General features: G+C 44.9%; 1 protein-coding gene across 2 annotated transcripts in view; it reads right to left on the bottom strand.

The window, feature by feature from the left end:
* The window catches only part of LOC132399943 (N-terminal EF-hand calcium-binding protein 1-like), a 163,603-nt gene that overhangs the window by 96,405 nt on the left and 42,449 nt on the right, over nt 1-24,749 (bottom strand). The window contains exon 1 of one of the 2 annotated variants that reach the window (XM_059980905.1): nt 2,596-2,679. The exons of the other annotated variant lie outside the window; for it this stretch is intronic. Within the exon in view, the coding sequence (XP_059836888.1) occupies nt 2,596-2,664 (69 nt within the window). The 5' untranslated portion in view covers nt 2,665-2,679. Of the gene's footprint in view, nt 1-2,595; nt 2,680-24,749 lie in introns of those variants that run through there. 2 annotated transcript variants of the gene reach the window in all.

Here is a 24,749-nt window from a genome sequence, read left to right as displayed (position 1 = left end):
AAAAGAACAAAGAACAAATGGAAAAACAAAGAACAGAAAACACAGAATATAAATCATCAAATCACTAGGTGAAAGAGTTCAGTTTCTGCTCAGTTCAGTTCATCCTAGCGCTGTGTTGTTTGTTGACTACAGGCCGCAGAGCCAGTCCACCCCGATCAAAATCGCACAAAATAGCAACTAAAAAAAAGAGCACCCAGAAACCAGGAACACATCATAACATGAACTCCACAAAATACATCGGACAAACATTGCCGAATATTTAACACTCTGCCACCACTCTCTAACAGCAGCAAACGAGAGGGAGAGAGAGACCAGACGAACACAGGCATCTTCCTGCAGGAGCAGAAAGCGAGAGCGAGAGAGGGAGAGGCCAGTTACTCACAGGCAGACGCCGCTGAACACCCACTCCCCTTCTGCTTTTGTCTTCCTTACTGATTTCAATCTTCCTCGATGATCGGCGAGAAAAGGAGTCGATCACAGGCTCGCCCAGGCCTCACACTTGGTAATAAACCTGATTCTGATTCTAATTCATTCACAGGGAGAACATGCAAACTCCACACAGGCAGCATTGAAGATCACTGAAGCTACGTAGCAGCAGCATGAACTTCTCTGTCAGGTGAGCACTCATCTGACTAGTAATACGTCTGCTATGAGTTGTCTACGGTCTAACCATGGTTTTGTGACAAAGCAGATTGAATACAGATAGGGTAAATGCAAGCAGGCATTTTCCACTGAGTTTGCGTGGGACAACAACCAGAGGTCATGGGTTAAGGGTGAAGGGGAAATGTTGAAGAGGAACATGAGGGGAAGCTTCTTCACTCAGAGGGTCCTGAGAGAGTGGAATGAGTTGCCAGCACAACAGGTGCATGCAAGCTCAATTTCCACATTTAAGAGAAGTTCAGATAGATACATGGATGGTAGGGGTATGAAGGGCTATGGTCCTGATACAGGTCAATGGGAGTAGGCAGCTTAAATGTTTCAGCATGGACCAGATGGGCCAAAAGGCCTGCTTCGGTTCTGTACTTTTCTATGACTCTATGACTCTGCTTCTACTCTATGGAATTAGTATTGGTTTATTATTGTCGCATGTGCTGAGATAGTGAAAAGCATACTGTTCATACAGATCAGATCATTAAACTGAGCATTGAGCTAGACACAAGGTGGAATGTTAGCAATGCAGAATAAAGTGTAACATCTACAGAGAAAGTTCATACATGTAAACAATAAGTACAAGATCACGTCAAGGTAGATATTTGAGGTCAAGAGTACAGCTTATTGTACTAGGGGACTATGTAATAATCTTACAATAATAAGATAGAAGCCGTCCTTGAGCCTGGTGGTATGTGCTTTCAGGTTTTTGTATCTTCTGCCCAATAGAGCAGCTGAGAGCTGGAGGTCAAACCCAGAAATCGCTGGTGACTTACCTACACCAATTCAGACACTGATGAAAGTCACTGGGATCTCACAATTCCCCATGCACCACAACCACAATGAACCACTCAGAGGGCATTAAAGGTCATAGCCAACACAGCAAGAAACAAGTGAGGGGGTGATCTCTACATCAAAGCTCTTGGAGCAGGGGAAACACAGGAAGGCCATTCCCCTTTTCAGATCTCTGAAAGGACTATCCAATGAGTCACACTTCCGTGCTCCATCCCACAGCCTTGAAGCATCCAACTCTTTTTTCAATGTTACAACCGAATCTGCGCCTAATCTCTAGCTATTCAGGTCTTGTTTTTAAGACTTTCAGCGTCTTTAATATTTATTGTGAAAATTCAATCAGGGACTCACATAATATCCTCATCAACTATATCAGATTCAAGTGCCTCGTATTTCCAACTAACCAGATTGTGTGGACAGAACCATCGAGTCTCAGGCACCATCCATTTCCTTCATGTGCAACTAACTACGGTTACCAGCTCTGTGGAAATTGTGCAATTTAATATTTGATGTAAACATTTAACCTGGTGATTGTGTGTCTGTCCTCAAGCAATGATTTGATCTGTTACAATTTCTGTTTTCTTTACTGGATATACAGTATTCCAGCCTGAGGAGATGCTGATCTTGCTATCTAAATGGCGGATTCAAAGATCCAAGACTCAAGTACATTTATTATCAAATTATGTATGCAGTATACAGCCCTAAGATTTGTCTTCCCACAGTCACAAAACAAAGCAGGACCATGGAACCAACCCATTCAAAGAAAATTATTAAAACATCAAACATCAAACCGCCCTCCCCTCACACACACAAAAAATTGCACAAATAGCAACAAAAAAAGTGAAAACAAATAATATAAAAAACAAAATCAAAAGGTATATTTCAGTTCAACTCAGCTCATTTTCTGAAACGGTACTGACTCAAAAATCGCCCAAAAGTAATAACAAAAGAGAGCGACCAGAATTAGAACTGGAACTAGAAAAGATCATAAAAATTGGATTAAACTTTGCTCTGGCACAATCCGCAATACCATCAAGGGAGAGAGAGAGATCACTCGAGCACGACCTTCCCTTGGGAACAGACAAGAGGCTGCCAGCACACAGACACCTTTCCCAGCAGCAAGGAGTTGATAGAGTGCTCTGAAAACTCGCTCACCCTCCACAACCTCCTAGATAATTTCAATCTCTCCTGGTGCTTTAAACGGCGAGGGATGGAGTCAGTCATGGGCACGACCTCTGTTTTCGGAGTATTCACTCAGTCTAATATCAAGTCACCAAGAAGTGCCTTGTCCAGACTAAGGCTGCGGACAAAGCTTTGCTCCTTGCAGTCTTCACATTCCAGCCTTGGTCATGAAACTTGATCTTAATGACAGACTGTCATGACTATTACTGGAAATATTGTCAAGCAATCTGAAGTGAATGAATGTGTGCCCCGTCTCTCTCTTTTCCCCTTTTCCACTGAGCAGAAGATACCAAAGTCTGAAAGTGCATACTGCTGCCTTGCCCAACGGTGACCTGCAGGGTAGCTGATGGAAGGAGCACCTACACCTTGCTATCATGCTGGAAAACATTAGTCTACGTTAGCCCAATACATGCCACAGTTCCATAACCTCCAAAGTATTTTCTGACATGGTTTGAGGTTGAACGTTGTTTCATTGTCTTTCCCTGAAGAACCTAGGGATATTTTACTCTGCAAAAGGTGCTTACAAACGCCACTAATAAATAATCAACCGGGAATGGCCTTTGATTGCTCCTTTCTCTTTAATTGGAGTACAGGTTGGGTAGAAGCAGTCCACTTCACAGACAGAAGACACAAGGCTGCCACTGCTGGAATCTGGAGCAACACACAATCTTCTGGAGGAGCGCAGTGAGTCCATAGGTTGTGGGAACAGTTCAGCGATGGGGCAAGTGAAATTGAGTGAAGTTATCCCCTCTGGTTCAAGAGCCTGATGGTTGAGGGGGAACCAATGTTCCTGAAATTGGGTGCGTGAGGCTCCACCCATCCCAGGTCCAGGGCTATCAAGTGCTTCTCATACACTAACTCTCCCATTCCCAGGATCATTCTCGTAAACTTGCTCTGGACCCTCTCCAATGCCTGCACATCTTTTCTTAGAAAGCCCAAAACTGCCCCAGTAGGTGATAAATGACCCAGCTGAGTTCCTCCAGTAGATTATTTGTTGCTTCTGTTTCAGCTGTAAGACTAGGGTTCAATTCCTGCCGATGTCTGTGAGGAGTTTGTACATTCTCCCTGTGCCTGTGTTGGTTCCTCCAGATGTTCCAGTTTTCTCCCAATTAACCAAGACATACAAGTTATGGTAGTGAGCAGTGGGCATGCCACATTGGTACCAGAAGCATGGCAACACCAATACAAGCTTCTAACACAAGCTTCGCTGATTTGATTTGATACATTTCACTGTGTGCTTCGATTTATGTGACAAATCTTTAGCCAGGACTACTAGACGGTCTGCCTTCCACGGATGTAGTCTCTCCGCTTGTGTTATAAAATATCTTCCCCACTTAATGGCCCATGATTATTATTGAACTTTCACTCCCCATATTCAAAACTGCTCAACCAAACGTTCCACTTTTCACTCCCTAATGACTGAGGACACACACCAAAAAACTGCTGCATTTGAAATGTACGTGAAGCTTGAAGAAGCTATTTTCTGAAATTAGAAGTACGAGCAGCATAATGGAATCTGTCAGCTTGCCTTTGAGTCAGAAATCTTTCAAGCTGAACTGCAAGAGATGAACGTAACACTTCAGTACTGTACCACAGTAGACAGACAATCTGCTGGAGGAACTCAGAGGGCCACGCAGGATCTGTGGGATGGAAAGAATTGTTGATATTTCAGGTCAAAGCCCTGCATCACAACGTACTGGAAATAGAAATTGGTTCTTAGTCTCTTGTGAAAATTATGTAACAACGTCATCTCTACTTGTTATGCTTCACTTCAGAAATTCTTTCTCTCTAAAGGATTTTTATAATTTAGAGATACAGCATGGTAATGGGCCTTTCCAATCCAATGAGTCCACAATGTCCAATTACACTCGTGTGACCAATTACCTACTAACCCATACGTCTCCGGAATGTGGGAGGAAGCCCAGGCACCCAGAGGAAACTAGTCCAAGATCAATCTAAACCTTCTCTCCCACACAACCCTTCATTCTTCTTCCACCCACGTCCCCAAGAGTTTCTTAAGTGTCCCTGATGTGTCTGCCTGTACCACCCCCTTAGTCAGTGTGTTCCACTCATCAAATCCTCCTCTGCTCCAAAGAGAAAAGCCTTAGTTTGCTCATCCTTTCCTCATAAAACACACTCTTTAATCCAGGTAGCATCCTGGCAAACTTCCTCTGAAACTTCTCTGAAGATTTATATAATGAGGTGACCAAAACTGAACACCATACTTCAAGTGTGGTCTAACCAGAGCTACGACACTACCTCGTGGCTCGATTTCAATTCCCTGACTAATCAATCTAGAGACCATAGGCCCTCTTCTTGCCTAATGAACTGAGAAACCATAGGCCCTCTTAACCACCCTATCAAATTGCAGGGCTACTTGGAGGCATCTATGGATTCTTCCACATTCTCTCTACTTTCCCCTCAATTCCAACCACACCCCCCCCCCCCCACAAAAGCTTCACCACTCACGTACATACTAGGGTCAATTTACAGAGATCTAACAACCTTCCAATGTTTGCTCAGTCCTGAAACCACAGCACCCAGAGGAATCCCACACTTCCACAGAGCGAGCATGCAAACTCCACAGAGATAGCACCAAGATTGAACTCAGGTTGCCAGAGCTGTAAAGCAGCGATTCTACCAGCTATGTCATTATGCCAGCTCCCCCCCCCCACCCCCATAGGTGACTCCAGAACCACATCAATGTGATTGGACCATAAATGGTCCATAAAGAGCAGTTAAAGATGGGCCAGGTTCTTAATAATGACGGAGGGAAAACAGCCCATGGGGATCAAAGTGTAGAATCCAGAATTTGTCTCCTGGCGGACATCTGTAACTGAGCAAGGCACACCAAATGCTGGACAAACTCAACAGGTCAGGCAGCGTCTATGGAGATGAATAAACAGTCAACGTTTCAGGCTGACACCCTTCTTTGGGACTGAAAAGGAAGGGGGGGGAGATACCACAATAAAAAGGTGGGGGGGGGAAATAGGCTAGCTGGAAGGTGACAGGTGAAGCCAGGTAGGTGGGGAAGGTCAAGGGCTGGAGAAGAAGGAATCTGATAGGAGAGAAGAGTGGACCATGGGAGAAAGGGAAGGAAGAGGGGACCCAGCGGGAAGAAATAGGCAGGTGAGAAGAAGTGAAAGATCAGTGGGGGGAATAGAGGAAGGTGGGGAGGAGAATTTGTTCACTGGTAGGAGAAATTGATATTCATGCCATCAAGTTGGAGGGTACCCAGACAGAATATAAGGTGTTACTCCTCCACCCTGAGGGTGGCCTCATCTCGGCACAAGAGGAGAGCATGGATCGACACGTCGGAATGGGAATGGGATTAAAATGTTTGGCCACCGGGAAGTCCCACTTGCGGCAGATGGTGGGGAGGTACTTGACCCCCCCCCCCCAATTTATGATCTGAAAGGAAAAAGTTCTTCCAGTAAATTTATAGACCAAATGATTTTATAGAAATTCAGTTATGTAAAGCTTTTTCTGCTTTTGGAATTGACTTTAACTGGGGTGAAATGTGTTTGTGACAATTGCTAGATTGTTTCCCGTCAGTGGAAATTAAATCAGGCAATTTCCAGAGACTTTGCGTGCCTGACCTGATGTATGTGTCCCTTTGAGGATTACTGGGGAAACTAGACCAGGTTTTGTGGGGACAGCCCCCACTGGGGGCAACTGGATTTAGATTGAGGCCTGTCCTTGCTACATAACACCGCTCACTGCTCCATGCACCGCAGTCCTGATTGCTCCAATCGGCACAGCTCTGTGACCCCAGACTCTTAACCCCGACCTCTGCATCCTTTCTTCTTGAGCTTGCCTTCCTCACTGACATAATCTTTACTACTGGGTAACACGTTCTCCGTTATGTGTGTGGCGTTTAAGTGATTCGGCATGGACTCGATGGGCCAAACGGCCTGTTTTGTGCTGAAGTTTTCTATGACTCTATGACAAATCTCACCAATGTAGGGCAGGCTACGTTGGGAGCACCAGACAGAAATAAAGTCTCTAACTTGATCTTCTTCCGAAGATTCCTCTTGGCGGCGTGGTCAACAATTGTCCCTCACACAACCCCACTAAAAGACAGCCATTAGACCATATCTACAGCAGCTCGTCCTGGGGTTGGAGGGCCGTATGTGTGTGCAATTGGGTGGGTGGGAGGTTGGGAAAGGGGTTAGTTTTGCTCTGGTGGTTGCCTGAGTTCTGCTGGACACTGCAGACATGCCATGTCTGTGCCAGAACGTGTGATGACCCTCCCCCAGCAAATCCTTACGCTGTGTTGGTTGTTAACGTAGACAATGCATTTCACTGAACGTTTCAATATACATGTGACAAATAAATAAATAAAGTTGAATCTGAATAAGAAAAAGGAACAGAAGTAGACTTACTTTCCCGAAGCAGTATGGCTGATCAATGTCCCACCCGCTAACCCACCCCACCCCACATCACCACTACTTTACTATTTCCTTTCAGTGTCACTTTATGTACAGACACTCCTGCACCTAGCATCACAAATCTATTCATATATAATTATGTAATTATATTTATTCTCTTTTTTATTATTGTGTTCTTTATCTTATTGTGTCTTTTTGTGCTGCATTGAATCAGGAGTAACAATTCTTTCATTCTCTTTTACAGTTGTGTACTGGAAATGACATTAAACAATCTTGAATCTTAAATGGTTTTTCAAAATGACATTTTAATCCCCAGAGATTCCAGATAAAATCCAGGATTCATGACAGTTTAATTGCTAACTCAGCTTTCTTTCTGTGGCAGTCTGAGTTAAGTTTCCACCCACACTGTTAATCTATCAGTCAGGACCACCAATTCCACCTTCAGAACATTACTCCGTAACTGCCCCTGCATCAGCTCATCTATGACCGAAACCCTTCACTGCGCTTTGCAGAATTGTGAGAAATGCTGAGAGGATTATTGCAGACTCTCTCCCACGTATCAGAGATATTTATCAGGAGCACTGTGTACACAGGCCGCTTAGCATTGTCAATGACCCCTCCCATCCATCCAGCAATCTCTTTGAACCCCTACCATCAGGCAGGAGGTACCTTAGCACCCCAGGACAAGGACTGTTAAGATAGGAAATGAATTCTTCCCCCAGGCCGTAGGACTATTGGACTCCCCACCAACACACAGATCTCATCATGCACGAAGCACCAGTAGAGCTATACTATTTACTTTTTAACTTTTTAACTTGTGTTGCAAACGCACCTTATTATTTATCACCTTGGTCTGGAGGAACATGGTTTCGTTTGGTAGTATACATTATGTGTTGTGTGTGAGTTATATGTACAGTGATGTGCACCTTGGTCTGGAGGAACATGGTTTCGTTTGGTAGCATACATCTATACAGTTGAATTGCAATAAAATGGAACTTGAACTTAAACTTCCTGAATTTTCCAGGGTGCTTTTCATAGACTGAACTCATCAAACTCCCTGAATCCCGCATCATTGCTTCAACCTGGTTTCAAACACCTATCACCTGTGTGCTCACTCACCAAGCTTCCTTCACTGAACAGTACAGCATAGTTCCAGGACCTTTGTCTCATGATATTAGATTAATTTGTCACATCTACATCTGTGGTGAACTACATATACCTGTCTGGACATGCCCCCCCCCCCCACTGACTGCTCCTGTGGCTCCTTCCACAGACCCCTGTATAAAGGCGATTGGAGGCACTGCTCCTCCCTCAGTCTCCAGGATGTTGTGTGATGGTCTCTTGCTGCTGATAGTGCTTTCTCTTCCAGCCAATAAAAGCCTAGCTCTAGCCTCATGTCTCTGAGAGTTACTGATGGTGCATCTACATCAAAACACTGAAGCATCCAGGGATATACGCCACTTGCGTCAATGACCAACAGAGTCCGCAAGTAAGTGCTCTGGGCAGCCTGCTTCCACCACCAACATAGCATTCCACAACTTGCTCTCCCATACACCTTTGGACTCGCATGTCCTTATTAACCTCTACCTGATGTTATGCTGCATATACCCCCATCCTCTGCACATACAGTCACTTGAACACCTCTACCTTATTTGCCTCTTACAGTGAATGCCAGGGACCCACAATTCTCTGTGTAAAGTACTTTCTCCACAAATACCTTTTGATCTTTAAATGCATGCCCTCTAGTATTAGGCATTCAGCTCTGGGAAAAGGATTCCAGTTAACTACTCTGTCAATGCCTCTCATAATCTGATAGACCTCTGTCAAGTCTCCCCTCAGCTTCTGCCACTCCAGAGAAAACAATGCAAGTTTGTCCAACCCCTCCTTATAGAGCATGCCCTCTAATCCAGGCAGCATCCTGATAATCTGCTTCTGTTCCCTCTACAGAGATTCCACGTTCCTCCAGTAAGAGGGCCAGCAGAATCAAGTAAAATACTCTAGATGTGGCCTAACCAGAGCTTCTTGTTGGGCAATCTTCAATTTGTCTACATTTACACACACAAAATGCTGGAGGATCTCAGCAGGTCAGTCAGCATCTGTGGAAATGTATAAACAGTCGACGTTTCAACTGAGAACCTTCATCAGGACTGAGATGCAAGGGGGAAGATGCCAGAATTAAAGGTGGGCGGAGGGGAAAGAGACTAGTTGGAAGATGATAGGTGAAGCCAGGTGGGTGGGAAAAGTAAAGGGCTGGAGAAGAAGGAATCTGATAGGAGAGGACAGTGGACCTTGGGATCAAAGGAAGGAGGAGGGGACCCAGGGGGAGGAGATAAGCAGGTGAAAAGAGGTAAAAGGTCTCTGAAATTCCTTCCCCCAATTTCTCTACCTCTCACTCTATTAAAAATCAGCTACTGAACCACACTTTTGATCACCATCCTTAATATCTCTTGTGCAATGATGTGTCAGATTCTAAATATTTTAAAGACATAAGACTAGCTTTATCTGTCACGTTCATCGGAACATACAGAGAAATTCGGCATCTGTGTTGAGCTGGGGCAGCCTTGCCATGCTTTGGTGCCAGTACAGCATGCCCACAAATTACTAACCCTAACCCGTATGTCTTTGAAATGTGGGAGGAAACCGAAGCATCCAGAGGAAACCCACACGGTCACAGGGAGAACGTACAAGCTCTTTACAGACAGTGGGGGGAATTAAACCCGGGTTGCTGGTGCTGTAAAGTGCTGCGCTAACCATTATGCTACCGCGCTGCCCCACTGTGCCAAAATGTTCCTTGCACCCAGTGTGGAATGATGAACTGGTTCCAAGTTACTGCAGAATTGGAAGCTGTTGCTGTTGAGGTGAGCGACCATAGACCAGGCCATCAATTGAACCTTTGATCCGTTTAAAGCTTTAGGCACCGTTTCAAAGCCATTCAGCAAAAGATTAAAAGGGAAAACCACAAAGAAGAAAGCAAAGGGGGAGAAAAAAAAAAGCTTTGATTCTTTGTTGCTTAGGATAAAATAATTCTCAACAGAGAGAAAAATCAACTGTGACTTTGAAATTACTCAGGGAAGAGCTGGCAAGGTAAATGATGGCCAGCTGCAGTTTTTATCCTTAGTTCAGTGGGAGGGGAAGGGGAGGCTTTTGGATCTGTGGAGAAATCAGTGTTACTGAAGCACCTCTGAGAGTCGTACTCTCCTACTGCACGGGAAAAAGCCCTTCGTCCCAAATTGTCTACTCTGTCGCTGTACTTGTTTATACTGGTCTCATTTATCCACATTCGGTCCATAACCTATACCGAAACAGAGCAATATTCCCACTGGGAGAATAGCAAGGGAGAAATAAATCAATTACATAAATGAAGATGCAGTATGATCCACCTCATTAGATGCCACGGTAGCGTAGTGGTTAGCACAATGCTTTACAGTGTAGGCAACCCAGGTTCAATTCCCGCCGCTGTCTGTAAGGAGTTTGTACGTTCTCTCCAAGGATTTACTCCAGGTGCTCCAGGTCCCTCCCACAGTCCAAAGATGGACCTGTTGGTAGGTTAATTGGTTGTGATTAGGCTGGTGTTAAACGGGGGTTGCCCCATTCTACACTGTACCTCAATACAATTATTTCATCATAGAGTTTTAATGCATCATTCATGCTCCCACTGTTCTGCACCCCATGGCTAAATTGATTGAACCAGCTTGACCCTGGCCTGAAACATCAGGGTTCTCCCTCTTATTGCTTGCTCAGTCTTCATTACAGTTTGGCCAGGACCAAGACATTGAACTGATTGTGGACTTCGGGAAGGGGATGTCGAGGGGACACACACCATTCCTCACGGAGGTATTAGCAGTGAAAGGGTGTCACATTTCTGGGCGCCAACATCTCAGAGAATCCATCCTGGGCTCGACAGCTTGATGAAGAGAGCATTCCAGCAGCTATACTCTTCTGAGTTTGAAGAGATTTTTCTGTGGTATCAAAGACTCTAGCAAATTTCTACAGATCTGCATACTGATTGGTTCTATCACCGCCTGGTATGGAACCTCCAATGCGCTGGAATGCAAGAGGCTGCAGAGGGTTGTAGACTCAATGAGCTCAGTCAGGGGCACATTGAGGATTGCTTCAATAAGTGGTGCCTCAAGAAAGTGTCATCCGTCATGAAGGACACTCCACATGCCCTCTTCTCATTACTACCACCAGGGTGGAGGTACAGGAGCCTAAAGACCCACACTCAATGTTTTAGGAACAGCTTCATTCACTCTGCCATCACATTTCTGAGCTACCTGACCATTCCTCTTTTATTTATTTTACTGTAAGTTATATTCCTTGCTTATGTCCTGCACAAAAGAGCACATTTCACAATATGCAGTTTGTCAGTGATAACAAACTTGATTCTGAAATTGCTATAGAATGGCAGATTAGATTCTCAGAAGGATGCAAAGGAAATGCACCCCATTAAGTCCCTGACAACTTTTTCAAATGATTTTCCAACAAATCTGATAGCCCCAGAGCTCAACAAACATTGCCCTCCTCAGGTACTTCCCGCAGAATTACTGAATTCCCCCACCCCCACTATGTTCTGGGTCACCAAACTCAGCCAGTAGTTTCTTCTCCCACCCTGCATGGTAGAATCACTGCTTCACGTCATCAACGATCAAAGTTCATAGTATGTATACATTAAACAACCTTGAGATTCAGCTCCTTACAGGCAGCCACAGAACAAGAGACCCAAAAGAGACCAACAAACACCTAACGTGCAGAGTGAGAATAAAGAAAAAATAAACACAAATTGTGCAAATAGCATCTCAAAAGTGAGTCTTCAGACATGAAGCCCAGAGTAGGCACACAGCCTCATTCTCAGTTCATCACACAGTGGAGTACATGTCGCAGAGCCCGCAGGCATGGAGCTGGAACAAGCCACAGCCTCAAGCATTGGTGCAGTGAAAAATGGAACAAAATTGTCGCTGAGCAGTGAGCAGAACCGGCCTGACCCTCACCTCTGGTCACAGCACCTTGCCTTTAAAATACATCCAACCCAGCCAAACATCAGAGACCCAGGTTCGATCGTACCTTGAGTAGCGTGCAGAAATTTGACTTAAAACATTACTAATAACACCTTTTCTGAAGAAAATTGTGGTAAACTATCACCATTAACAATGATGAAGCAAGCGAAGGTGAAGCTGGTCCGAAGGATGGGCCGCGTAGGTGCATCGCAAAGCGGAAGCACAACGTGTTCAAGATGGGGGTCGCAGATGGAGTTGGTATCACTGTTGGAGATGGAGTTGGGGTGAGCGGTTTAGAGAGGAGTTGATGAGGAAGAGTTTCGATGCCCGTCCACCTACTCCGGGTGAAAGGTTGGATTGCTCTAAGCGTTGAGCTGATTTGGTGAGATCGAGAATGGCTTTGGGCTGGGGAGCCCAAGCATATGACAACACCAGGGTCTGGGTCCTAGAGTGAGGTATTATCCAGTACTCGGACAATTTAAACACCAGTCCAGATAGACTGAGGGTCAGGACCGGAGGCGAGGGTCAGGCTGATTTCACTCACTCTCTCGCGATGTTCATTCATCCCTTGGCGCTGAACTGCTCTGGCTGCTGTGCTACTGAGGCAACGTTTTGGGCCAACTCTGACTGCTCCAGGGAGTGGATCTAAGGACTCAGTCTGGTTCAGAGTGCTTCTATTTGCATGATTGTGTGTTTTTCTTTCTCTTTCTGTGCAGCGGTCTTGGTCTTTCTTTTGTTTAACTGGGTTCTTCGGTTTTCCTGCTTTCTGGCTGCCTGTGAGCCGACAAATCTCAAGGCGTACAATTTATACATTCTTTTGGTAATAAATGTACTTTGAGTCTTGGAACACGCAAGCTTTTCCTGTTACCACCTCCGTTTCATCCACATGCTGTAATTTCCTCCTACGTCCCAAAAAGCTTGCTGATTGGTTGGCTAACCCCTCTCTGAAAATTGCCCCTCGTGCATAGGTGAGTGGTAGAATCTGGAAGGGGGAGTGGAGAAAAATGTAGCCACAATCTAAAAAAATGGGATTAATGCGGGGTTGGTTAAAACAAGTGCTCGATGGTCTGTGCAAATTGAATGGGCTGAAGGGCCTTATTCCTTGCTGGATAATTATATGACTTAAAGGTTCATTTCAAGTCAAGTCAAGTCACTTTTTATTGTCATTTCAACCACAACTGCTGGCACAGTACACAGTAAAAATGAAACAACTTTATTATCAAAGTATGTATGTTGTATACAACTCTGAGATTCATCTTCTCTAAATAGCCACGAAATCACGCCACGAAACAAAGAAAACCATGGTTGTTGTTGAAAGAAAATCAACCAAATGTAATGAGGTCACCTCAGTTCTTTAGCTAACTGGTTTAAGTCAGTGTTTACTGATGCATCCTCCACTGGAAACGTGTCTTTTCTCAGTCCACCAACAGTCCTCACGACCCTGTTTTATCTCCCTTTTCCTTCCCACTCTAGGCAGCAAAGACCCAGTTCCTCTCCCCAGAGCTGGGGAAAAGTCTGCTGTTAATTGGCAGCCATGTGAATCAATTGCAATCACCCCTTTATTAGTTAATCACCACCATGTCATCTCTAGCTCAGCATATCCTCTTCACTGAAGGCTTCCTGTTGCTCAGCCCCATGAGCTGCTCATTAGTGATGGATTCCTCTTCAGATCTCAGAGACCTGACCTACTTTTTTACTGCTACTGAAGATGTAAGAAAAACAACAATAAACAGAGCCCAGAGGGGAAATCATGAACACATGAGATTCTGCAGATGTTGGAAATCTTGAGCAAAACACACACACACACACACACACACACACACACCCCTACTTGAGGGAACTTAGCAAGTCAGGTAGTATCTAGGGCAGGGGTTCCCAATCTTTTTTTTTGCCATGTACCCCTATCATTAACCGAGGGGTCCATGGAATGTCTGATCTAGGGAGAGGAATAAACAGTTAAATTTTCAAGCCAAGACTCTTCATCAGGACCCTCATCCCTTCTCCTCTACCTATTACCTCCCAAAGGTGCCCTTTCTTCTTCCCTTTCAAGGGACCACTTTCCTCTCCTATCAGATTCCTTCTTTTTTCAGCCCTTTACATCCTCCACCTATCACCTCCTAGCTTCTTACTTCATCCCCCTCTCCCTCTCCTGGTCTCCCCCATCACCTACCAGCTTGTCTCCTAGTCCTCACAGCCCTCACCTTCTTATTCAGGCTGCTTCCCCTTCCTTTTCAGCCCTGATGAAGGGTATTGGCCCAACGTTGACTGTTTATTCCTCTCCATAGATGCTGCCTGACCTGTTGAGTTCCTCGAACATTTTATGTGTGTTGCCCGGTGGAAAAGAAGCAAACCATCTTCTTACCCTGTGGCAATGTATCAGAAGAAATTCTGATGACACCGAACCTGTTTGAAAATTACATCCTCAAATATTTTTATTTTACACAGAGAATGGTAGATGCCTGAAACATGATGCCAGTGGAGGTGGTAGGAACAGACACTGAAGTGAGACATTTAGACAGGGTCATGAACAGGCAGGAGATGGAGGGATATTGACTGAGTTCAAGCAGCTGGAAATAGTTTAATTTGACCTCATGGTAAGTACAAACATTGTGGGCCAAATGGCCTATTCCTCTGTTCCATGTTCTACATCCCACACAGAGAACACCAGAGCATCAAACCTACAAAATACCCCAAAGCTGCAAAGTTAGTACTGTAGGGAGGGGCACACAGTAGCACAATGTTAACGTAATGCTACTATAGTGCTACTAACCAGGGTTCAATTCCCAGAAGGGCCTGTTACTATCCCTGAATAAATAACATTTCAAAGTTCAAAGTAAGTTTATTATCTTAGTGTGTATCCTCATGACATGCGCCTCAAGTAGCCTCTGACAACCAAGTTCAACTCCTGGCCTTCTCGTGTGGCTTACCCTCTAAGCCTGGCGGAACTGTTTCTACTGACAAGAGAAGGGGCGAAGGCGGGTCCTGACGCCTTAAAACCAGTGCTTCGGGTAGATGGAGCTCATCAGCCTGGGAAGGCAGTCCATCTGAGAGAGGGAAAACTCTGATTTCAAACCTCCGCTGCCTTGCGGTCATACCCACTCATGGGAAAGGCTTCGGGAGTAAACCCTGAGGACAAATCCAGAGCTGGAGTCCCTAAGGCTGTCCAACATTACCTTCAACCTCACTCTGGCAACTCCTGCGACGACACTGGTGCCCTTCCCTTGGACAACATCGGTGGCGTAGAGAGGGGAGACCTGCTGCCCAGGCAACTGGCGGTCTTCCATACAACCTTGCCCAGGCCTGCGCCCTGGGGAAGACTTTAAAGGTTTAGATCCATGGTCTCACAAGACCTTCAGATGCCACCATATGTCACCATACACTCACTCCACTGATATTCATTTTCTTGCAGGCATTCATAGTAAGTAGAAATAAACAAAACAGAATAAATGAAAACTGCACAAGACAGACCGATAAACAACCAATGAGCAAGACAACAAACTGGGCAAATAGAAATAAATAAATAAACAAAACAACAAATATCGAGAGCAGGATATTAAATCTGAGTTCATAGGTTGTGGAATCAGTTCAATGTTGGGGTGAGTGAAGTGAAAAGCAATAAATAGAGGCCCTCCACTGGACAGAGTTGACCTTGGATGTTGCAACCCAGCTGTCCACGTGATACGCAAGCCAGGGCTCTCTGATACGGACAGCAACCTGTTGCCCACGTAGCAGGCTCCCCCTCCTCTTCACGCAGCTGATGATCCCAAAGGAACGGCAGAGACTATTACAGTTTGGCACTCAGGGACTCGTGCTCCAGACTTTTCCTAAGGGTTTACTTCTGAAGCCTTCCCCATGGGTGGGTATTAACCACAAGGCAGCGGAGGTTTGAGGTCAGAGTTTTCCTTCTCCTAGATGAGCTGCCAACCACGGCTGAGAGCCCCATCTGCTTGAAACAGCTGGTGTTAAGGTGCCAGTACCCTGCCTCCGGCCCTTCTAGGTAGTGGGAGCTCGTTCCCACCATCATCCCTGGCTATAACATCCTTAAAGAGCCAATAAATAAATAAACAGAATTTCAGACTGAGAAACAACAGTATTTCATCAAAAAAAGGACGCTGCATCATGTAGCAGTACCTTTCTCTGCAAGGTCACTTTCTTACAAATTCACCACTAAACAAATATGGTGACAACGTGGATTAGTTCGTCATGGGCTGCCATGAAGCTCTATCCATCTCAGATTTAACTCTGAATCAACGCGGTACGATAGCATAGCGGTCAATGTAACACAGTTACAGCACCGGTGACCCAAATTTGATTCTGCTGCTGTCTGTAAGAAGTTTGTTTCCTTTGTAGCATATTGTTATTGTATGCTTAATTTTGCACTGTTTTAATGTTCCTCATTGGGATTTGAGGTTTTTAATTTGTAAAATGTTTTGAAAAACTAATTAAAAAAATTTTTAAAAAAAAGTTTGTACGCTCTCCCCGTGAACGCGTGGGTTTCCTCCGGGTGCTAATTGGTCACGCGGGTGTAATTGGCGGCACAGGATCAGAAAGGCCCGTTACCGGGTTGTATTTCTAAATAAAAAATAAATACAACTATCCTCATTCAGTTTTGTTAACTGTCATAATCTCACTGAAGGCCTTAGTCATTCTGCAAAGCAAGTTCATTCTTTCATGGGATATACAGTAGGCGAGGCCAGCGGTTATATCCCATCTCTAATTGCCCTCGAGGAAGAGGTAATGAGTCAGTTTCTTGAACCACTGTAATGGTTCCAATGAAGCAGCTCAGGGGGTTTTGAAGATAAATGAACAGCAGTACATTCTCACTTTCGATGGTGAGAGAGAGTCTGCTGATTCTCAAGTCGAGGGTGAACTCAAATCGGCGATGCTGGAGGCTGTAACATCAAAACAGCAAGCAGTGGACCTTTCCCCTCATTGTGGCAGCAGCAATCTCTCTCTCTCTCTCTCATTAGTGAGATAGAGGGCTTGTTGGGATGTTAAAGTGTTGGGATGGAGAGTAGCTTTTGTTGAGCTCTCGATCATGGTCTCTGGGGGCTTGCGATTGCTTGCATGCGGGGGTGTTGATGCTGTTTGCTGGAACAAGTGGGGCGACGGGGAGAGGGGAAGGTTGATGCTTTACTGCTGCTTGTGCATGGGAGGGGAGAAGGTGGCTTTGGGGTTCCAATGTTTCCCTGTCATTCATTCTTTGGGGTTGTTTTTTCTCTTGTTTTGCGGACGTCTGTGAAGAGTACAAATTTCAGGCTGTAGACTGTATACATTCCCTGATACTAAATGGAACCTCTGAACCATTTAGGAGTGGCACGACAGTGTAGTGGTTAGCCTAGCGCTATTACAGCGCCAGCAACCCAATTTCAATTCCCGCTGTTGTCTGTAAGGAGACCGCGTGTTCTCCACATGACTGTGTGTGTTTCCTCCCAAATTTCCAAGCATATACGAGTTAGCAGGTTAATTGGTCACATGGGTGCAATTGGGCTCATTAGGCCAAATGGGTCTGTTACTGTGCTGTATCTCTGAATTAAAATTTACTAATAATTCTCAGTGAACATCACGAGGAACAGTTCATAGAACCATGGAACACTACGGCACAGTACAGGCCCTTCAGCCCTCCATATTGTGCCGACCCATATAATCCTTTAAAAAAAGTACTAAACCCACACTACCCCATAACCCTCCATTTTTCTTTCACCCATGTGCCTGTCCAAGAGGCTCTTAAATACCCCTAATGTTTTAGCCTCCACCACCATCCCTGGCAAGACATTCCAGGCACTCACAACCCTCTGTGTAAAAAACCCCTGATGTCTCCCCTAAACTCCCCTCCCTTAATTTTGTACCTATGCCCTGGTCATGTGCTGCTGTTTGTCAAATCTGGTTGTGCACACGTTCACGGCGGCACTGCATCATGGGCTAATGCAGTTTGTTGGCCGCGAGGCAGAATGTGCTGTGCGGTGGTGAAGGACATTCAGACAAATGCAAGTCTTTCTACCTTTCTTCAATTCAACAGGATTGCAGCTACGCCACCAAAAATAACGTGGCCCTATTGAATAGGCAAAATATCAAACAGCAGAGAGAAGCTCAGAGCGTGGGCTGCCAGCAGCACTGACCTTCAAAGCATCATGACCTGTTCTGTCGCTCTAAAGCACTAGTTGATACCTTTTCTCTGGTGCTGCCTTGTTCAAGGAAACAACAGAATATTAACGTCAGGAAAGTTTCAAGGGAGGCCGAGTTCTGAGAGTTAAATAACAGCTTTTTACAGTATCCACAGCAAAGTTCGGAGCCAATTTATTTTATTTAGAATTGCAGCGTGGAATTTTATTTAGAATTGCAGCTCAAATAGCCATGCCATTCAGTAGCCCACCTATTTAACATTAGCCTAATCACAGGACAATTTACAATGAGCAGCTAACCTACCAACTGGTACAACTTTGGACTGTGGGAGAAAGCCAGAGCACCCAGAAGAAACCTATGTGGTCTCGGAAAGAACATACAAACTTTCTTACAGAGGACGCTGGAATTGAACTCCGAACTCTGCCGCCCCCTCCGCAAGCTGTTGTTCTCTCCTTTCCATCCATCAGACTCACTCTTTCTCTGCTCTCTCACCCTCCAAGTAAATGGAGGTGGTAAAAAAGATGTAAGTAAGATTTAAAAAACTGCAGAGAACATTTACAAGGATGTTGCCGGGACCTGAGGATCCAAGTTAAAGGGAACGTTGAATAGGTTAGGACTTCATTCCCTGGAGCGCAGGAGAATGAAGGAAGATTTGACAGAGGAACAGTATACAACATTTTGAGGGGTATAGATAGGGTAAATACAAGCAGGCTTTTTCCACTGAGGTTGGGTGAGATTATAGCTAAATGTCATGGGTTAATGGCGAACAGTGAGATGTTTAGCGGAACATGAGGGGAAACTTCTTCACTCAGAGGGCCTTGTGAATGCGGAACAAGCTGCCAGTGGAAGTGGTGGATGTAGGGTCGATTTCAAAATTTAAGAGAAGTTCGGATAGGGACCTGGATAATAGGGTTATGGTCATGATGCAGGGCGATGGATTAGCACAGACTAGATGGGCTGAAGAGCCTGTTTCTACACTGTAGTATTCTGACTTTACAGACAGGGTCAGAGGCAAACCCAACCCACTGACAACTTCCAAATGAAGGTGCACAAGAAATTCTCTCACCTTAAATATAGGATGGAGTCATCGCAGGCTGATGGAGCACAAAGGGTGAACCAGATGGAGTCTCAGAGTCACAGAACAGTGCAGCAAGGATACAGGCCCTTAGGCCCATCTAGTCCCTACTGATCACATTGTACAATACTGGATCTGAGATCCGTATCAATCACAACTAGGTTTCATATCATCGGCATTATGTCATGAAATTTGTTGTTTTGCAGCAGCAGTACGTTGCAACACGTAAAAGTAAAAACTATAAATTACAATAAGAAATGTATATAAAGTAAGCAAATATATATAAAAAGTAAGTAGAACAAAAAGAGAGCAAAAAATATGTAGTGAAGTAGTGTTCATGGGTTCATTGGCCATTCAGTAGCCTGATGGCAAAGGAGAAGAAGCTGTTCCTGAAACATTGAATGTGTGTCTTCAGGCTCCTGTACCTCCTCCTTCATGGTAGCAATGAGTAGAGGGCTCATCCTGGGTGGTAAAGGTCCTTCATGATGAATGCCAGCTTCCTGAGGCATCTCCTTTTGAAATGTCCTCAATGCTGGAGAGGCTAGTGCCCATGATGGAGCTGGGTCTCAGCACTCACAGGGAAAAATCATTTACTGAGCTGGATCTTGGGATGGCCGTGTGGAGATACGTCTCTTCCAAAGGAGGTGTAATGTGCTCCTTTCCTCCGATAGCCTGCAGGTCACCCTTGGGCAAGGTGTGGCACCTGCTTGGACGCCCCAACCCCCAGCCCCACCCCGTTCAAGGGCACATGACACTATGGGAGCTGGTGGCAAGTTCAGTGGCTGCATATTACACATCCTGGTTAAGCAACCACTGACACCAGTCAGACAGTCTGTGAAGAGTATTGATAATGGCTGAGGTTACCCATCTTGTAAGGACACTGCTCAGAAGAAGGCAATGACAAACTACTGATGTAGAAAAACTTGCCAAGAACAATCATGGTCACGGAAAGACGTTAGTGAATCAATTGGCTTTTAATAACAGCTACTTCTGAGACAACTTACTGTCAATTATGCCACTGGCATTAGGGCAGCAGTGAAGGTCCTCCATCTCTGGCAGTGGTCAGGGCTTCGTTCATCGTGTCAGTAGCTTGTTTGTCACCACTGTCAGTCATACAAGCCCCAGCTGGAGACTCAGGAATATCACCGCACTCAGATGTAGAAGGTTTCTTCCCTACTGTTTCTGCAACAATTTTGTTTTACCATCAGGGTTATTAGCCCTGAGCTGAACCCCCAGACCTGGAGGACCAGTGGGTGAATCTTACTCTGGCCTCCGCCCCTTATCAAAGCACCAAAGCATAAAGCCCTGCCTCCAGCCAACATAGCTCTCCAGGTCTTTGAGGCACTCAAGCCTCCAAACCACGACGAGGTTGTGGTCCTCTTGGAAGATTTCAGGATTGTCTTAATGTTGACAGCACCTCACAGGAACCAACCACCCCGCTACAGACTCTGTCTAACTTCTCACCGACTCAGTCAAAGACCCCACCCGCCCCAGGCATTCTCTCTTCTCCCCTCACCCATCAGGGAGACGGTACAAAATCATGACAGCACAGACTATCGGGCTCAACGACAGCTTCTATCTTACTGTTATCTGGCTCTTCGACAGACCTCTTGTACATTAGGATGGGTCCTTGGCCTCACAATCTACCTAGTTATATGATCTTGCACCTTATAGTTAACCTGCACTCACTGTTTCGATAGCTTTGACACTTTATTCTGCATCGTTATTGTCTTACCTTATTCCAGCTCTGTGGAACATCGCTGTGTAATGATTTGATCTGTATAAACAGTATGCAAGAGAAGTTTTTCCACTGTATCATGATACAAGTGACAATAACAAACCAATGCAAAGTATTACTTTATTAAACCTCTATCTCCTATGGTGGGAATTGCACATGTGCATCTGGCTCCTGGTGTTAGTCCAATGGCTTAAACGTCGTGCTACCTAGCTCTTTGGTGTCAGACTTCTTAACATCTTTGACCTAACATTATATTCCATTGACACTCTGTGACAGAGCAGACGACAATGCCATAAATTAGTTAGATCTCTTTTCTCTTGCATCGGGGAAATGGATTGAAAGCTGAATAAGGAAAAAGAACACCGCACACTTATTTCCTTGAACCTTCCCAGTTATTCAATTAGATCACAGTTAATCTGTATCTCGAGTTTAAATAGCTGCCTTGGTTCCATCTCCCTTAATACCTTTACCCAGCAAGAACTAATCGATGTGATTCATTAAAAATTCAGCAACCACAACCTTTCAGGGCATGAAGTTCCAGATTTCTACCGCTGTTCATGTGGGGATGTTTTTTTGTATTTCATTTTTAAGATTAGAATCCTCCTGCACCACCCCCACTAGTGGAAACAAGTATTCTGGTTCCCCCACCAGGGAAAACAGATACTTTTGATTGAAATGGCATTACCAGTTGAAGCACTTCAAAGGGCCTGAGAGAGAACATGTCCTGCTCATAATTTAACACTACAGATGCAGGTAACAGACAGTCTGATGAACTTGCATTGCACTTCACTTCAAAGGCAATATCCCCTCAAAGAGATTGGCATTCACAGCTAAACAGACTACAGCAGGAGAATATCCCATTCTTATTGCTCATGACTGTTCATGTCACTCCCATGGGGGGGGGGGGGCGGTCACCCACCTACAGGAAAGATGTCAATAAAGTTGAAAGAGTACAAAAAAAATTTACAAGGATGCTGCCAGGACCGGAGGACCTGAGTTAGAAGGAAAGATTGAGTAAGTTTTGATCTGTTTTGTTCTTTTTTTTTGCTCTGGAAGAGGGACTTGAGGGGTGGATGTGCCTGATTTGATTTGTACATTTTTTTTGTACGGGAGGTGGGATTTGGGGGGGGGGGGGTCAATGTGCCTGATCTGTTTTGTTAGTTTTTGGTATGGGAGGTGGGATTTGGCAGGGGGGGAGAACAACGTGCCTGATCTGTTTTGTTAGCTTTTTGTGTGGGAGGAGGGACTTTGGGGGGGTCAACCTACCTGATCTGTTTTGTTCACTTTTTGCACAGGAGGAGGGATTTGGTGGGGGGAGGAGTCAATGTGCCTGACCCATCTTTGTTTTTTTTGTGGGGAGCTGGGATTTGGGGGTTGATGATAGTGCTGCCTTCCCTTTCTTTCGTCGTTTCACGGCTACCTGGAGCATTGAAGAATTTCAGAGTTGTATACTTTGATAAAAAATGAATCTTTGAACCTTTGAAGTTAGGATTTTATTCCTTGGAATGGAAAAGATTGAGTGGAGATTTGATAGAGGTATACAAAATTATGAGGGGTACAGATAGGGTAAATGAAAGCAGGCTTTTTCCACTGAGGTTGGGTGGGACTACAACCAGATGTCATGGGTTAAGGGTGAAAGGTGAAAAATTTAAGGGGAATATGAAGGGAAGTTTCCTTACTCAGAGGGTCATGAGAGTGTGGGACAGGCTGCCAGCGCAAGTAGTACGCGCGAGCTTGATTTCAATATTTAAGAGAAGTTTGGATAGGTACGTGGATGGTAAGGGTATTGAGGGCTATGGTCCCAGTGCAGGCTGAAGGGAGTAGACAGTTCAAATGGTTTGGCATGGACTGGATGGTCCAAAATGCCTGTTTCTGTGCCATACTGTTCTATGACTCTATTGGGCCACGTAAATCCACGCCAGGACGTCCAGACTCAAAACTCAGTTACTTACCCCAACCTGTAAGGGTGATCAACACCTCCACCCACTAACCCACCCTCTGCACCCTACACCGCCACTACTTTATTATTTCGTGTCAGTGACCTTATGTACAGACACTCCTGTGCCTGGTGCCACTTTATGGACATAACAATCAACCTATTTATACAAGCCATCTTACAGTATGTATTTACAGTTACTGTGTTATTATTATTATGGACTAGAATATAAAAACAAGGATGTAACATCGAGGCTTTATAAAGCACTGGTGAGGCCTCACTTATAACCATATAACAATTACAGCACGGAAACAGGCCATCTCGGCCCTTCTAGTCCGTGCCGAACGCTTATTCTCACCTAGTCCCACTGACCCGCAATATAACCATTGAAGCATTATGAGCAGTTTTGGGCCCCTTATCTAAGAAAGGATGTCCTGACATTGGAGAGGGGTTAAAGGAGGTTCACAAAAATGATTCTGGGATTGAAAGGTTTGTCATATGATATCTCTAGGCCTCTACTCACTGGAACTCAGAAGAACAAGGAGTGAATTCATTGAAACCTATCGAACGCTGAAAGGCCTCGACAGAGTGGATTTGGGGAGGATGTTTCCTACAGTGGAGGAGTCTAACACCAAAGGACACAGCCTCAAAATAGAGAGGCGTCCTTTTAGAATGCAGATGAGGAGGAATTTCTTTAGCCATGGAGTGGTGAATCTGTGGAATTCACTGCCACAGGCAGCTCTGCAGGCCAAGTCATTGGGTATACTTAGTGGTTCTTGATTGGTCAGGGCATGAAGGGATACAGGGAGAAGGCAGGAGATTGGGGCTGAGAGGGAAATAAATGGATCGGACACGATGAAATGGTGGAGCAGACTCGATGGGCCAAATGGCCTCATTTTGCTCCTGTGTCTTATGGTCTTATTGTGTTCTTTATCTTATCGTATTTTTTTGTGCTGCATCAGATCCAGAGTAACAAATTATTTTGTTCTACTTTACACTTGTGTACTGGAAATGACATTAAGCAATCTTGATAATGCTTGATAACGACATCCAAAAGAGAATATTTCCTCAGATGAAACACATCTATGGCCTTCTAACATAAACCCTATTCAAAATCCCTCTCTTTGAAAGCTTTACAAATAGAAGGATGCAAAATGCTGCTTTAAAAAAATCAGAAATTATTTATAAGCACGAGAGATTCTGCAGATGCAGGAAATCCAGGACATCACACACAAAATGCTGGAGGAACTCAGCAGGTCAGGCAGTGTCTGTGGAGGGGAATAAACAGTCGACGTCTTGGGCAGAGACCTTTCATGAGATAGTTGTTCACTAGAACAACACAGTACACACCCATCAGCACACAAAGTTGTGCACACCTTTAAACTACTCTATGATCAATCTTACCTTTCCTACCCACAATGCCTCCTTTTTCCCTTCATCCACGTGCAAAAATTTTGTACCAATTTCGGTTTTTAATTATCTTTACCAAGTAGTTCAAGAAGGCAGCTCATTACCACTTTCTCAAGGCAAGTTAGGAAAGGAATCAAGCGTGGGTATAATGATGTTCATGATGAACAAGCAGCAAAGAGCTGCTTCTGTGAACCCCCCACAACCCTTCCTGGAGCTGTTCATGTGCCAGGTTGGAGCCAGAAACCCGGAAGACCTCACCATCTGCTGATCTGCAAACGGTGCTGTGGTCCACGTTGATGGGACTAGGCAGAAAAACAGTTTGGCACAGACTCCTGTTTCAGTGCTCTATGCCTACACCACTGGGTTGTAAAACCATAAGGCATAGGAGCAGAATTAGGTCCTTTAGCTCACTGAGTCTCCTCCGCCATTCCATCATGACATTTCCATCTTAACCTCATTC

Source organism: Hypanus sabinus, chromosome 9, assembly GCF_030144855.1.
Source record: "Hypanus sabinus isolate sHypSab1 chromosome 9, sHypSab1.hap1, whole genome shotgun sequence".
Taxonomy (NCBI): Eukaryota; Metazoa; Chordata; class Chondrichthyes; order Myliobatiformes; family Dasyatidae; genus Hypanus; species Hypanus sabinus.
This window is presented reverse-complemented; position numbering and strand designations above follow the sequence as displayed.